At 41.1% G+C, this 16100-nt stretch overlaps 1 protein-coding gene across 2 annotated transcripts in view; it reads right to left on the minus strand.

Annotated features, from left to right (window-relative positions):
• Window positions 1-16100, minus strand: part of PAFAH1B1 (platelet activating factor acetylhydrolase 1b regulatory subunit 1) — a 36285-nt gene that overhangs the window by 16878 nt on the left and 3307 nt on the right. For both annotated transcript variants that reach the window (XM_080562751.1, XM_080562752.1), the window contains exon 2: window positions 2347-2559. In XM_080562751.1, the coding sequence (XP_080418877.1) occupies window positions 2347-2378 (32 nt within the window). In that variant the 5' untranslated portion in view covers window positions 2379-2559. The remainder of the gene's footprint in view (window positions 1-2346; window positions 2560-16100) is intronic.

A 16100-nucleotide genomic window follows, 5' to 3' on the forward strand; every position in this document is an offset into this window, starting at 1 on the left:
ATTCTAGTTTTGTTTTTCATAATGATACAATAACATTTAGCTAGATTACAAGAAAGGATAGTGCCTGTGACCAAAACGCAGTGCTTCAAATTTTATATTTCTTCAAACTACCCTTCACTTCAACAAAAGATAATTACTAAATCCGTTTTGAACCTCTCTCTCAATATAGTTCACATTTGTTTTAGACCTACTCGTAACACGAAAGAACAAAGTTTCAATAGTATTCCAAGACTTCAACAAGCAGACAGCATCTTTTGTTTGTTTTATGATGACAAGACTAAAGGAAACCCTGCATTTTCAAAATGTACTTCAGATGTGGAAGTATTTTCAAATTACACAGCAAAGTTTGCTTAAGAGAAGAAAGCTTAATGTTCTGAAGAGACTTAAAGGTAAAATTACTTTCAGGTACTTTATTAGCCTCCAGAAGGAAGCCTGGTTTTGCCTTCTTGGTATCCCTCACTTTCTTGAGAGGTAGGGGTGTGTGTGGGTGGGTGTTAACCAGATGACCTCCAGAGCTCCCTTGCAACCTCAACTATTCTGTGCACGTGCATGCACGCATGGATGTACACAAGGAACACGTGCAGCAACTACAATATTTAAGTACGCTGACATACGGATACCTTTTAAAAACAAGACATCAGAGTATCATCTGTGCAAGGCATTTAAGAAAGATTAAAACACTGATAGCTGAAGAAAGAAACAATAATGGCAGTGCCCTTAGAGGAATAAAAAGGCTACTTTTAATTCTGGTTCAAGTATGTCTTGAGCACGTAATTAAGCCATCTGTTTCTGGGTTACAGAAAGCAATATCAAGCTAGGGTAGAAGAGTCAGGCCAAGTTCTCAGCAACTCAAATGCAACCATTCCCTCACAGTACCCCCCCAACTCCACCAGCTCAAGTCCTCCACATACTGACTTGTCAGTACACTTTGGCAACATGTTCTACACTACTATGAAGACATCGCTTTGGTCTTTGTTCTCCACATTATGCTACCTATAAGAAATGTCACACACGGAAGACAGACCTTGCTCAGCAAAGTCAGAGTGCAGGCTCTAGCGGACATCTGAAAATAGACAGCCGACATCTGAAGCATACAGAAAATACCATTTGGAAAGATAGAGCATCTGTCAAATACGCTGTATATATCGCAGTCAATGCTACTGGATATAATCTTGTTGTGGACAAGAGCCAACGCGTTAACTGACATTTGTTCTGAGAAAAATTGCTTTTCACATGAAAATTCTTCCTGTGGCTTTAAGCACATTCTTCCTTCCTACTTATTCAGTCTCCCCTCAGACAATCAACTCTACAATTCTACATTCTAGCAGAAATTCCAAATTTCTCCCCATAAACCAAGTATGAGAAAATGTATTGCCTTCTTCTCTGGAGGTAATCATGGTCTCTGGTCATTCCCCATTTCCACTCATAAAGGTCATTACTTCCATCTCCCCATTAACGTATGTACTCTTTGAAGTTTTGCCAGAAAACTTCAGAGAATTGCTAAAAAATTGTAATGTTGAATGTGTTAAAACCGCAGAGCTTATCCAAATTCAACGAACAGTCGTGAAAATCAAAAGTTGAAGACAGCTTCTAACTCTAAGAAGCTTTATTAAGAAGTACAGCTCACCTAGGACAAGAGACACAAAAGCTAAGTGACAGCTGGTCTGTACTTTTACAAAAGAAAACAAAGCCAAACCACAATCTCTAAGTAAATCTATGAAACTGCATAACATGCAAGACATTCCCATTCTGACTGCTACCCACCACCTGCTCTATCGTGATTTATTACAGAAGAGAAAGCAAACTAAAGCATGGAATTTGACAGCTTATTCCTAGCCTTAAAATCTGGAAAGAATTCCATATTTCAATTGAATTAGTTTTTTTTTTTTTTTTTAAATGATACCATTATTTTAAACACAACATAAGCAGGCAAAGATAGATTGTAATCACAGTGCAGCACATTCTCATTAGGTCCTTGTCTTCGTTAAGGAATAAAAAAACCCAAAAGTGTCATAATTTACACAAGATAAAAGTAGAATTCACAAATCAGTTTGGAGCAAATATTGTAATGCATTTATTATAACCCTTTCATAATTTTGTGGCTGAAGTTGAAACAAAAGAACAGATAATAAATTATAACAAAAATTAAGAATCCATTTTTGATGCCACTTCCCATCTCTATTATCAAATGCCTGAGCTTGTATAATAAGAGCACAGAGATCAAAACCATAGTACATGGTACTTGATCAGACTGTGAGCAGAGCCATTCTGTAAAATACAGATGGAAACAAAAGTTTATTTTTAAAGCTTAATGAGACACACACTTAAAAAATAACTACTGCTTACAGTTCATCTCGTTGCCTTTGTGACAGCACCATTGTGGCTGTGATGTCAGGTTAACGTGATTCAGCAGTGGCTGCCTCCTCAGGATCTAAAGTCTTAGGAACCCTGGATCCACAACTCAGTCTGCCACAGAGTGGCTCAAATCAGAAATATTTCTCCAGATGTGAAATCCAATAGGAAAACCCAGAGGCATTCAACACAGAAGATTCAATCCATCTAGAAGGAAGAGAAAGAGATACCGTTAATTTCATTTAAATAAGCATTCGGTCACTCTGGGCTGACGAGAAGATTTAGGTACCCAGATCACAACACTATGGACAGAGTAAACTGACTGAATTTTTAAATGCCATTTTATTTTGCTACTCTGAATTGTGCCCTTATAGCACATTTGCAATCTGGATTGAGTAGCCTGGAGAACCTTGCACCCTTTTATTATTCCTCTTCGTACCATTGTTCCCTCAAGAAACGGGGAGCTGAAGACATCCTCAGACACAGCCCAGTCCTAGGTTATAGGCTACCATGTAATTCTCTTGCGACGAAAAGAACTCGGCCCTACCTTAAACAACCTACTTTTTGCACTCACTACCCCCATCAAAGATCTGCCTCCCCAAATGCTCTATCCTTAGGGTAGACTTTTATCTTCTCTAGATCTATATAGCCTCACCAAATCAAACGCAGCAAGGTTTGTTTCAGTTAATTTTCAACATGCTCTTGCATCTTTCAAGCTAGGGGTACAGCTTAGGCAAAGAAGAGAATGTTCCCAAAGGGCCCCACAGATGCTGCCACAGCACGCTTCAGGCCATAACCAACACCACGGCACCCGCAGTTTGCTCCTGCGGCTCACTGCTGGCACTATATTGGGCAGCTCTCTAGGATTTACCCAGCGTCTTTAAAGACTATGGCTATAATTCAGCAGATGAACTTTACAGGTAGGTTGTTACACATTTATATTAGACAAATTATTCTTCTGTCCTGCTAACACTACATGAAAAAGTTCCCAAGAACACTGTTCTAAAAAGAGTATTTGCTCTCTTTTTAGTCATGCGTTAATAGAGCTTAGCTTATACACACACAATTATTTATACAAATAAAATCTAGCCCAGGTTTGGAGCACAGCAATTTCCTAAACAGATCTTCAATCTTAACAGAGCAGCACAAATTCCATGGTACAGAGTTCAGAGTCTGTCAGAAATTGTGCCTTTCTCAAACGACTTATTTTCCCCCCATTATACGGGATCTTCTGATTCAGTAACAAATTTACTCTTAACGTGAACAATTACTAGTAACTAACTATTCTTAGTGTGCAGACTACTTCAAATTCCCTGTTTTAATCTTAGTCAAGAATGTAGCATTAAAATCATTTTAGCAGCTTTGCTTTTTGATTTCTGCATTGCAGGTACTCTTTTGTAAGAAGCACAATTATGAGAAATGCTGAAGTTGGCATTTCTTGCATGCTGGTCAAGAATCTGCACATACAATCATTTACTGAAGCTGTTAAGAAAGTTTCACTGAGCAGCTTTTAGCAATGAGATAAAGTGATCACGACAGCGTAACAAAGACTTCAGGAAATATTAGTTAGGTTTCTACCAACTACTTCAGAACACACATGTTCCCACTGCCTCTCCCCTACTGTTTTTCCACTAGACATACACGAGAGCTGTTGTACACAAAAGCCTTTCTTGTATTAAAATGTTAAAGAAAATACTAAGCTAATATCATTAACATCTGCTTATCCATCACAGGAGACCAAGAGTTGGTTTCTAAACCTGTCTAGGCTCTGCTGTCTGCTTCCAAATTGCAGCTGCCACTTGCATGTATTTCCCTCGCTGGTGGGTTTTCCACATCAAATGCTGTCCACCCTAATAGTGCACTGCAAGCTGTTTAGGGTAGCAGCACTCTAAACAGGCAAGACATCATTTAATTAGTTTGACCTCTTCCCTAACAGCTCTTTCAGAAACAATCCAGATGAAAACCAATAGCACAGGTTCCATCCTTTCAGATAACAGAAGCAAACATTTCACTTTTTCTTGTCCCCTATCTTGCTTCCTGACAGGTAAAGTGGCAACTGGTTTTCCATAGATGCATCTTTTCACTACAAGGTAGGAGTACAGCACACAAATTCATGGAAATTTAGCTAATATATAAAAAAAATAATACACAAATGATCAGAATAAGTGCCCTCTAGAGGGCAATGCTGCTATAAATTTAAGTACTGAAAAAAGAGGCTTATAATGGCTGAATCTCTGTAGTTCAGGATGAGCATAGCAACTCTTTGATAAGCACTGAGAAGGCCAGAACGAGGCACTTCTCTGTACAGAGGCACTGTCTGAAGCACTGAGCAGCAGAACGCAAACATGAACATCCAAAAATTGCTTGCAGTTCTACACGCAGCAGTAAAAACAACGGGTGTTTTTTGTATTATGAACCACCTCCAACCAGCAAACGCCCTGCACACCCCGCATTGGTGCAATAACCCCAGTAAAAACGATACCCCCAAGATTTCATCGTTTTGTCATTGCATCTAGCAGATGCAACAATAATTCATGCCTAAAACCAACAGCAACTAGGTTTACAAGGTGGCCCTTGACATGCCATCGAGTTAAAGGAATTCTGCCCGAAACAGAAAGGAACCCTAAACTTCCTGCTACATTCCCAACACTGATACTTTGTTGGCTCAAAGCTGAACCGCAACAGGGTTTTACCGACTTCCACTTAGCTGCCTTATGAAACGTTTGTCATTTGACTAGGATTGTGGCACCGCAGTAGTGAAAAGGAAGTCACGTGGCCGTTAATGCAAATGTATATTAATACATGCAAAATCCTTTCATGAAAAGTAAATTCCAAAGTCTGGTATTCCATGAAATACAGCAATGCATCCTAGCCACAAGTTTGCCAAAGTAACAGTCAAAGGTAAAATAAGAGATTGTTTGTATCAAATCGAGTTTCATTACCAGCCTGGGGCAAATGACTGAATCGACTCCACCCACCGTGTTTATCCTGCAGCTTACAAATAATGGCTACTTAATCTGCTAAAGCCTTAGAATCCAGAGGATGTCTTGAATGCAGCATTAATTCTTTTTCTTCAGACCAAATTGGTGAATCACAGCACTTCTCTGCAAATATGAGCCTAAAGAGAAGATGAATTAAAAACTGGAAGTCCTATGAATATGGTAAGTATTTAGAAAGCAATGAATCTTCGAACCTTTTTATCTAAAGCCAAGTTGCACAGCTAGCAGTCTACAGGGAAAGCAATTCTTATCTGGCTTAGCTGGTAGTCAACAGGCACTGACAGTAAACAACTGTTATTTCTTAACTACTTTCGAAATATTGCCCGTGTAAAATAGGAAAGTGAGCAGAGATTATGGGACACGTTTACTTCAATGGATGGATGTGGATGAACAAGGTTGGGACAGGGTGCAACTGAGCTGCGAGCAGCTGAAGCCTACCTTAGTCTATCCCCCCCAAAACTGGCACTCATTTAACCAATGATCATGCTTTCTTCCAGCATCTTCCAACGCTACTTACAGACCCTACAGAAGCCTAGCCCCCCTCATGGAGTGCAGTGTTACAATATGCCCAACGGACTGTCCTGAGAACAAACATCGAGTCCGCACTATGAGGCTGCTCTGGAGCAGTCCCACCTCGCAGACTTCATGCACAACTAGACGATGGTGCAGCCACCTGCAAGCACTAGAAGGACACTAGGACACAGATCATCCTTGTTTGTTTAGAAGTTACTGCTGCGACGTAAACACGTCTATTTTATACACAACAGAGAGCAGACGAATATTGTCCACGTGCACTGCCTTCTTCCTTAGCCAGTGAGGGCTGTGACATACAAAGTTCCGTGGAGCAAGACTAACCAGTCTTCCTCCACTGCCTATCGAGGTTTATAGTCACCCCAGCATTACACACACACCCGCAGCCTTAGTAACGAGAGGAAGCAAGCGTTCAACAGAGAGAACCCTTGGGAAAAGCACCTATGCGTTACATCTTGTCTGACATCTGTGATTTTTAGCATCAATCATTTACTGTGAATAAGGTGGTGTCGACACAGAACCAGATGTTCTTTGAAAAAGATGTGTTTTAAATTTGTTCTGTATTATTAAGTACAGTAGAAAAAAAGAAAAAATGATTGAGCCTAAATAGAGCCATTCATGGAGTAATAACTACTAATTAAATGCAAAACAGGATGCACCTCCTTTTAATAGCCCCACCTGTATTGCAAAAGTTTTAGCTTCTAACTTACTGATATTTTTATTTCATATGATTCCATACTGATAGTCTGCATATAAAGCAAACTTCTGAAGACATACGACCTTGCAAAAAACGTGAGCTACAAGTGTTTTCAGCAACATCAGTTGTCTTTATAATCATTTTAAACTTAGGAGCTAGACCCAGCTAAACCCATAACACCAGAACAGGAATGACATCAAATGTTTGCCTTTCTGTTCAGTTTTCTGGAATGCACAGGTACCTGGCAGGAAAAGAAACACAGACATTACCCACTGAAATTTAAGTAACTACTTCTTTATGAAACTTCACAACACAAACCAAGCAAAAACTGCACGCAGCATCCCGCTCAGCTCCATTAACAGTAGTGTATCCTCAGCAGACAGCTCCGTTTTGTCTCCACTACTAACATTTCAGTAAAGATCACCTTTTATACTAAGGAAAAGACTCAGGAATGTCTGAGCAATACAGATAGAAGACCTAATTCAACCCTTAAGTGCTGTAGGACCGAAGAGTGGCACACTGAAGCACCACCCTTCAAAAACCAGAAACAAGAGCCAACTGTCATCCCAGGCCAGAAATGTTTCCCTACGAGAGTTTATCAATAGTGTTTTTTTTTTTTTTTTTTTTTTGAAAGAGCAATAAATTCGGAAGAAAAACCTGAAAAGCAGAAGAAGCCTTCCTTGTAAGAGAATATGGAATCAGCACAGCAGAGGTTCTTTGTTCTCATTAAAAACGAGCGGAAGACCCTCTGCTTCTTCATGTTGAAGCATCACCTCCCATTTCCCTTTCTCAATTAGGATCCGGAGATTCCTCAGCTTCACCACATGCAGCCTTAGCTGGAGCCCACTGCGCTCCCCCAGGACTCACCCAGGAGGCCCAAGGGACACCTTTACTCCTGCCGAAACTGCTGAGGCTGAGATTCTGCCTGACACGCACTTAGAGAGGGGCCCACCCTGAAGGTGACTACAGGCGTACCTTGTGCAACTGGGGAGCGCCAAGCACTGAGTCCAAGTCTACTTCAAGTGCGAATTTAACCCGAAGATCTGGTATCGTACAGGAACCACTCTCTTCCTAGGAGTGACTGATATATCCAATAGTCCTTGTACTAACGTATACCAGTGTGGCTCAAGCATTTCCTAGATAACTGGAAAACTGCAAGAACTTAACAAGAAAGACCTGCTAAGCGCTCCTAAAACGCACCAATAGCAAGACGAAGCAGGTTCAGCAACACTTGTCGGCCCTTTGAGAGCGTTACGTAGCAGGGAGTCAGAGCACAGTAACCGAACAGATACAGGCAACGCAACGAAGCAGAAACAAATCGCTTTCAGGCGAGGGATACTCACAATTCCCCTCACTTCATGATACGTCCTGTCAACAAGTCACAGTTCATGGTATTTCTATGACAGTGTTTATTCTTGCTTTAGAAGACACTTGGATATTATTTTCCATAAGTATTCTCCAAATATAATTGCGAAAAAGACTGTGGAGTCAAATTAACCCTTGAGTTTTATGATCTTAACTTGCCAAAAATATATATTCACTTGCCTAAACTAGCATCAAGCAAGAGCAAAGTTATTGCAATTAAGATTCCTACAATTGCCCATTCTGCACTCCTAAAAATCAAATTTAGTCTGTAAATTACTTCCAACAAATCATTACATTTTCACTTATCAAAGTACATGGGATACTAAACAGTACTAAGATTTGTTTTGAATATATACGTCTGATAAAGACGCTGTGCCCTGGATTTGGCATATTCAGCTTTGATCTACTTCAAGCTGATCGCCCACTTTACAAAGCCACAAAAACTACACAGAACCATTGAAGCGTGCTTTAAGACAGATTTTTTTTTTTTTTTAAATCAAAACCAGCCTGTCACCTTAGTTTTATCTATTAAAATAGTGTCTCTGGTCTGAACCCCTGACTTACTGTTTGCTGCTATTAATTACTGCATAGATATCCCAGCTCAAACTAAACTGATCTCCCAAGTATCTTAGGGAAGATGAAAGTTGTCTTATTTTTCTGTTTCACCTAAACCATTTGTTTTATTATTACAACTTTGTTTAGCAACAGTAATAATTTAGTGTTACATCTTTGATCTGAAGGTTTTATCTCTACACAGTAGGGCACCATTCAACTCTTCCAACGCATATATTTATTGTACTACAACAAAATTGGAGCTGCAGAGGTCAAAGAAACCATCAGTGACTTGTTATTAACTCATGATGTAAATTATATCCTCACTAGGATGCTGCATTGGTCCCTGCAAGGTGTTAGTTTGGTCAGGGATTTAGCATCCCAGGGAGACTGAAGGCTTTTTTCCTCTCGTCTGCATTGCCTGAAGGGTGGCACCAGAGGAGGAACTGCGCTCACCGTGCAGCAGCTGCCAGCCCGCAGCCCCCCAGCCTGGGGGCTCCTCCACAACGCTGTCACAAGCCAGGTGTTTCACATCAGGTTCCTGGGAAGTCCTTCCACATTCAAGCATTTTCACAAGTGTAGCACAAGATGTATTTGTGTGCAGATACCAAACAGTGAAATTGCAACCAACCTTACCATCTTCCTTAGTATTTCATTAGCAAGATCAGCTCAAAGTTCTCCACTGTCCTTTCTTTACTTGCACCAAGAGTGTCAAAAGTACTGCTTACGATCAAACAAACCAGTGAAATGCCTCAATTGCCTGACAACATCCATTTCTGCTCTTCAGAAAAAGTTACAGGAAAAATTACTCCAGACTGAGATATGATCCACCTACACTACAGATTAGCACTGTAAGAAAAAGTGATTGTTTAAGTTAGAAACAACATATACACCAGTAAACATTAAATATGTAAATAGCAAATAACAGCTGTCAAGCTCCCCTTCTATTCCGGAGACACGCGTGTTTTGCTAGAATCACAAGCATGCCTCGGCAGCAGGAGCAAGACCCAGCCTTCCACGCCCTACGACACGATCCCCTCTCCCCGCAGCGACTGACTGCGCTAGCAGCACAACCACCTGCATCAACGCCTCATCAGGTGGCAGGGCCCTGACACCGCCGCAATAAGCTCTAACAAAATCCAGACAAGCACTAGGGAGTGACATACAGACAGCAGGAAAGCTATTCCAAGTTCATCACGAATCCGTATTTCTTGCATACATTTGTAGGCTCTAACCAAATCTTTTTAAAAAACAAATACCAACACCTCACTAGAGCCGCAAAGAGTAATGTAGAGAAAAACCTCTTCTGAGGCCTTTTTAACTCTCAGAAGTGTAATTTTATAGGCTTCTTTCATGGCCTGAGTTACTCTGATGAAGATTTTCTCGACAATGGAAGGTGGCTTAACCAGCCCCCACGATGAACGCCTCCAGAAACACTGCTTATCCGCAATGGAAGAAGCGATCGGCCTGCACAAGTTCGCAAACACTTCTCCTGCCTCCTGCAAGTCCCACAGGCACATTGATCCCTGCTGTATTTTATGGTTTCTCTCATCTATTTCTGAATTCTTACAAGTTAAATTGTGAAAGTCAGTTTCAGCATCATCTCTCGGTTCCTATCAGCAGCAGCACACAGCTACACGGGTCGGCTCCCCCAGCTCACCCTGCTGCTGTCTGGCAACTGAGCAACTGGCGCAGGTCTTGGCATACAGCTTCAGAGCTCCTCCAGAAACTTACACTGAATTAAAGTTCTGCAGTTTTAATGAGACTTGCATATAATTTTTTTAAGTATTGTTATGACAAAATCATGTATTTAATAATCCACAAGAATTTTTCTTTGAAGAGACAACACCAAGATGGTGTCCTCAGGAGGGCAGGCCAGCCGTGCCTCCCCGTACGTATTCCTGCGTTAGGAAGGCACACAAGCCATTACTAACTAGGGACACGGAACCAGGTTCACGTTGGGAAATCAATTAAAGACTTTTAGATTGTTCACATTTAAATGACTGCAAATTAAGGTTTCAATTCAAAGCTAAATTTCCAACAACCTGTGTAAACCTTCAACTAGTCTTATGTCCAGCTACATGCTCTCGACTTGCAAGCAGTTTCTCTAACACTGCCTACTGTCCTTAAAAGATGTGTTAGCCGGAGGAAAACTCCTTGTTTTCTTCTGAGTTTGTTAATGTATCTAAAATCCTACTTTGTCTGGCTAGCTTCCTCTCTTTGGCTATTTTTCCAATCCTGGTGAAAGGCAAGTTACTTATAAAGTGGTAGAAGAGATGAGAACTACCAAAAGACTAATTTAATTGATAGAATGAGATATAAATTCGGTAATTCTTTCTAGTTGGGACTAACTATTTATGCATTATTAAAATAGAAGCTCTCCTTGCATTGTCAACTTACTACATGGCAGGCACATCAGATACTTACAAAGCTTTTCAACAGTGTATCCCGTGTGATAACACATTAACAAAAAGGGGTTATTTGTGAGTTTTTGCTGGCAACTAGTTACAATCTCTTACCGAGATCCTTAATTGTTCTTGTATACCTCTATATTATACTGCTGGGTTATGCTAACAAGTATATAAAAACATTTCCTTTTAATCTAGATCAGCTCTAATGGGCTGGTTTTGTTCTAAAACCAGTAAGCAAAAAGCTGCTTTATCAAACTCAAGCCACGGAGTACTCCCCACAAATGAACTCTAGGAACAAACTCCATCGACCCTGCTGTTTAAATACTGACCTAATTAAAAGTGAGGTAATAACCGTATTTCTTGGGCATAACAATTATGACCTGGAAAAGGTTTCTTAGAAGAAACCGCCTTCTGTCTCCACCTCTTGAGAGGAAAGAAAAACGGTAACTGTAAGCATCCAGTTCCATTTCCCCCCTTAACTCTCTCCCCAGTTCCAGCAGAAAAGCACACGTACAGTATATCACAAGAGAATAGCCAGACGGTTGTTCCTACAGTGTGGCAAACACACCTTATCCTAGAAAATGTTAGAATTAATCACCCGCTAAGCCGGCCAGGATGAGCATAAGAATACAAAAAAGCTACTCCTTTATAAGCTGGGCTGATCTTTTTTCTACTTTTCACCCTACAGCTGCATAACTAGCTGAAGGATCATCTCTTCATCGTCTTCAAGCTTCGTCTATGTCACAGCTCAAGTTTATAGTCTACACGTAGACTTAGGTAGAAGACATGGTAGGGGATTGTATAAGGATGATAGAAACCATTCTATTTCTAGCTTGCCTGCTCAGTCCTGCTTGAAAATTCAGGTAAATTTAGCTATCAATAAATGAACAACCTTGGGAGAAAAAAAAGGGGGGGGGAGGGGGCAGGATACAGTTGAAAAAGTAAACTTCAAAATACGTGAAAAGGTTTTGGAGCTAGAACGCTATGGTGTTATGCAGCGTATTATAATAGTGATAGCAAGGAATTATGTCACAAAATGAGTTTTAAACTTGTATTATTCCCCCCCGGGTTTTCACTGAATATCAATGGAAACCTGAAAGGCTTTTAGGTCAGAGAAAGGTTAGTGAAATTTTCAGGCTGGAGGGGGAAGAGAGGAGGAGAGCTGAAGAATTACAGTTGGCTGAAGTACTGCAAGCTGTTCCACTAAATTTAATAGAGGAACCCACAACACATAATGTGGTTTATCTGGATGACTCTAGCAAAAAAAAAAAAAATCTAAATTTTTTGTTTGGTCAAGCAATACATACACACTGAAGGATAACAATTCTGCAACGCTGCATTTAAGCTACTTGGTCTTAGCCCCCGAGAGAAGAGCGTATGTACTCAGAACCATTTTTCACAGTTGGGCAGCAATCGTGCACTGGATGTGAATTGTTCTTTTCAATTCTCCCCCCCACCCATTTCTTAAAGAACTGAGTAGCAGACTTGCAACTGTCAAGCAGTTTACAGAAATATATCCAAATCCTAAAATTTCGTTATTAACCTGCCTGTTATACTAGAAATGTGATGCTAAGAAAAATGATTGTGAAGTGATTAAATTTATACATAAGCATCTGGAAGGAAAGTTGAAGGAACACTCATGTTAAAGCTTTAGAAGCAGCAGCAGGTCAAAACCACAAAAAAAATCCAAAATAAATGCAGACCAAACATCCAATCTTCCAATCACGAGAATGCGCTCTTCCATCCGTTAGCCGTTTGCCAAGCTTATCGACCAAGAACGGCTTCACTTGACAAGTAAAGAGAAAAGAAACACAAACCTAGCTGTCATACACACCTCGTACCCCGTTACGAGGAAGAGTTTAATCTGTCGTGACACCGGTACCTAACGTAACGAAAACGAGGTTCTTCCAGAAGGCGCCTGACCGTTCCTACAGCCCATCTCCCCCCACACCTCTCCTGGGAGCGGAGCTGGCCTCCCGCGAGCCCACCCCCGGAACCCCGCGAGCGCCGCTGCACGCGCTCTCCCGCAGAGCTGCCTCACCTCAGCTACGACAGCAGAGCGCCACAAAAACACTTCTCTTACCGATGGAACCCAACCCAGGGCCAAGCCATGCACGAGGTGGCAGACCACAACGTTTGCAGCGACACGCTGTGCTACTGGCAAATGACCTACCGTTAGGACTCACCCAACTCTTCTTAGTGCAACAAGAAAAGAAACCAATCCCAAGTTTTTATTACAAACGTGGCACGCGTGACAGAACCTTAATCCCATCCTCACTGCTGAGGATGAATACCAGGGCCAGAGCTCCTCTCTTAAGCTTTCCCCAATCTAGTCTCTGCTCGTTGCCTACAAATCCAGCTGAGTGAGAACCAAAGACTTCCGCCACTACTGATTTGATAGACACCATCTGTTTCAAAACATATACACGCACTCGTGTTAATGACACCCTCCTCTTAATAGACTGTAAAGACACTAGCATTTAAATAAACCAAATTGTTTATCAGATCTTTTTTTGTCACCCCCCAAAAGCCCCACAGGTGAATTAAGCACAAGGCGAGCCGTCAACGCTTTCTTTAAGGAAGAAACACTCACGTACCTACAGCCTAGAGTTTTCTAACTGATTTTCCTCCAGACTTAAAGAGGGATAAACTTAACACCTCTGCTTTAGCATTAAGAAAAACAGCGCAACCAATGAAAGCAGAGGCAATCTGGAGAGAGGGAGAAAAGACTCATCTAATTAAGCCACGAGAACGTAGATTTTCCAGAACAATAGGAACAATTAACGCTGCCAGGAGAGGGAAGGTATAAGTGATCTCAGTCATGAAGGCCACTGCTATCTCAGAGGTAAGGCAGGCCGGCATAAAACCTGTTACCTTTAGCCCTGCCTCAGCTGACTCACCGGCAAGCACCGAGACCGAGAGGTGCTTCAGAAAAGCCTGCCTATGAACTCACTGAGCAGGGACCTGTTTAACAACAGATCTGAGAAAATTACAGGACAGACGTTTGCTGCAGCACCACCTATAAACCTCAAGCACAATGGATTGTCCCGTAACTGGAAATATCTTTTGAGGACTGCAGCAGATAGTTACTGGTTACAAATAGCTCTTCCAGAATCAACGGAATCACAACCACTAAGATGTGCTTATTACACTTATTTAATCACAATCCTTACCCAAAAGTCCATAAGCAGCCAAATCAAACTACTGGGCTCTCTAAGAACCGTACTAGTAAGAAAGAAATGACTAAAATACTTCCAAAGCTATTAACTAACAAGTGCTTTGAATTTAAAATGTTGATTTTTCTATATATAGCTATGCATGCCTAAGCGCACTTGCTGCTGCTCAGGATGACAATGCTGTGCACGCTCTGCTTTGAAGAGGACCCTATGTTTACAGCACTGACAAAATGGATCAGCGCAGATACAAATACACTTACCTTGTAAGCAACATTTCCCTTTGAAATTGAACAGTCCACGCCAGCACAAAGCCCTACGATAGTTTACTGGCACTGAAAAGACCTAAGAGCAAGGCAGACTAAGTCATCACATCCACGTAATCCCCTAACGAGAACGCGTAAGGATGCAGCACAGAATGAGCCTTTAAATGTGCTGAATTAGACAGGCATTGACAGTCAAGACTGAGCCCTGCCTTAATGAGTGTTAAGAAAAACCCTTCTTTAAACAAGTTAGATAAGCACATTTGCTGGGGTAGACGTGCAGTACCTAGCAAGTATTAGACTAAAACTAGATCTAAAGTTACTCATTTCACACTGAACACATGACTTGCAGGCTGAAACGCCTTGTTCAGACACACAGATGAAGTGAGATGATTTGCCTAGCAGAAGGTAAAAAATCCTGGTTCTTTCAAACGTTTCTGGTATGTGATACTCATCAGGAAGGCTCAAAACATTGTAGGAATGAAGAAGAACATTGTTCTGAAATAACTGGAGCTGTATTATGTCAGCTGGTGCCCTCAGCTTAAGTGTCTATTTTTCGTGTATTACAGTTCAGATCCAACCACTGGATTTTCAGCAATGGCACAAACCGTCCACGGGCACTCCTGCTAACTCAGACAGCAGTTACGGCAAGAATTCTGAAGAAATAACTTCATGTACTTGAAAACTAGTTTTAGGTGGGTCAAGATTATTTATTAGTGTAAATGTCCATTTTATAGAATGTAAACTGAGGTGTAGCCTACTCTGTCAAGCAGATCAAAAGACAAAGTAACATCAGCCATTAATAAACACCTATACTCACAACACCCAAAAGCCCCATTACGAACCTCATTCCCCTTCCGCCACATAATGAAGTAGCTCCCAAGAAAGCCATTCAACCTAGGCAATGCTTAATCAACTGATTTTTTTTTTTTTTTTAGAGCAGACAGGTTCTTCTGTCAGTGACAACTATGGTTTACAGAAAGGAAAAGCAGGAGAATGAAGAGAACAGTAGTAACGTTATTAATAATCTGCATTTATAGACAGCACATAGCTTACCACATCTCTACAATAAACCTGGCAGAAGAAACCCAGGAGCATTTTGATTAGCACATGGCTCTGGTACTTGGGAAAGGCCTTCAACTGCTATCACAAGTTACATACTATAGGCTGGGGGGGGGTGTGTGGAAATCACACCTTATATGAAACCTGAAATTGTTATTTGTTAATAATAACTGATTTTTTATTCTCCTCTTGATTTCATATATTTAAGCATAAGCAGCTCTTATTTTCAGGCTGGGTACGATTTCACTCTACAGTTCAAAGGGGTTTCAACACACAACTCCCACAGTCTTTGCCTTCAGTTTGGAAGACTGGCCTGAAGTTCAAAAAGGAGGGGAAAGCTGACCGAAACAGACCATTTAAAAGCTGCTCCCTTTCATACTACAGTAACTCCAGCCATTCTTGGTCATGAATACTAGAAGCAGCTACAGACGTTTGTGAATAAACTTTGTAACATGCATGTCCAGTATAGTTCAGAGCTATAGAGAAGCAGGGGTTCTCCAGCTATTGTTTGCCCAGAATATTTTACAATTAGCCCCAGAGTTCGTGAATAAAGACAAGGTTTAAGGGTCGGTAGGACAATCAACAGAAGTTAATTCAGAAGTTGCCCCATCTCTAGCAGGCTCTGTAGACAAAAAAGTTGAGAGCAGACAAACAATACAACCGAACACTCAAGGCTGGGTGGAGCACAGGAAATA

The sequence above is a fragment of the Anser brachyrhynchus genome, assembly GCF_964034855.1.
Source record: "Anser brachyrhynchus genome assembly, chromosome: 20".
Taxonomy (NCBI): Eukaryota; Metazoa; Chordata; class Aves; order Anseriformes; family Anatidae; genus Anser; species Anser brachyrhynchus.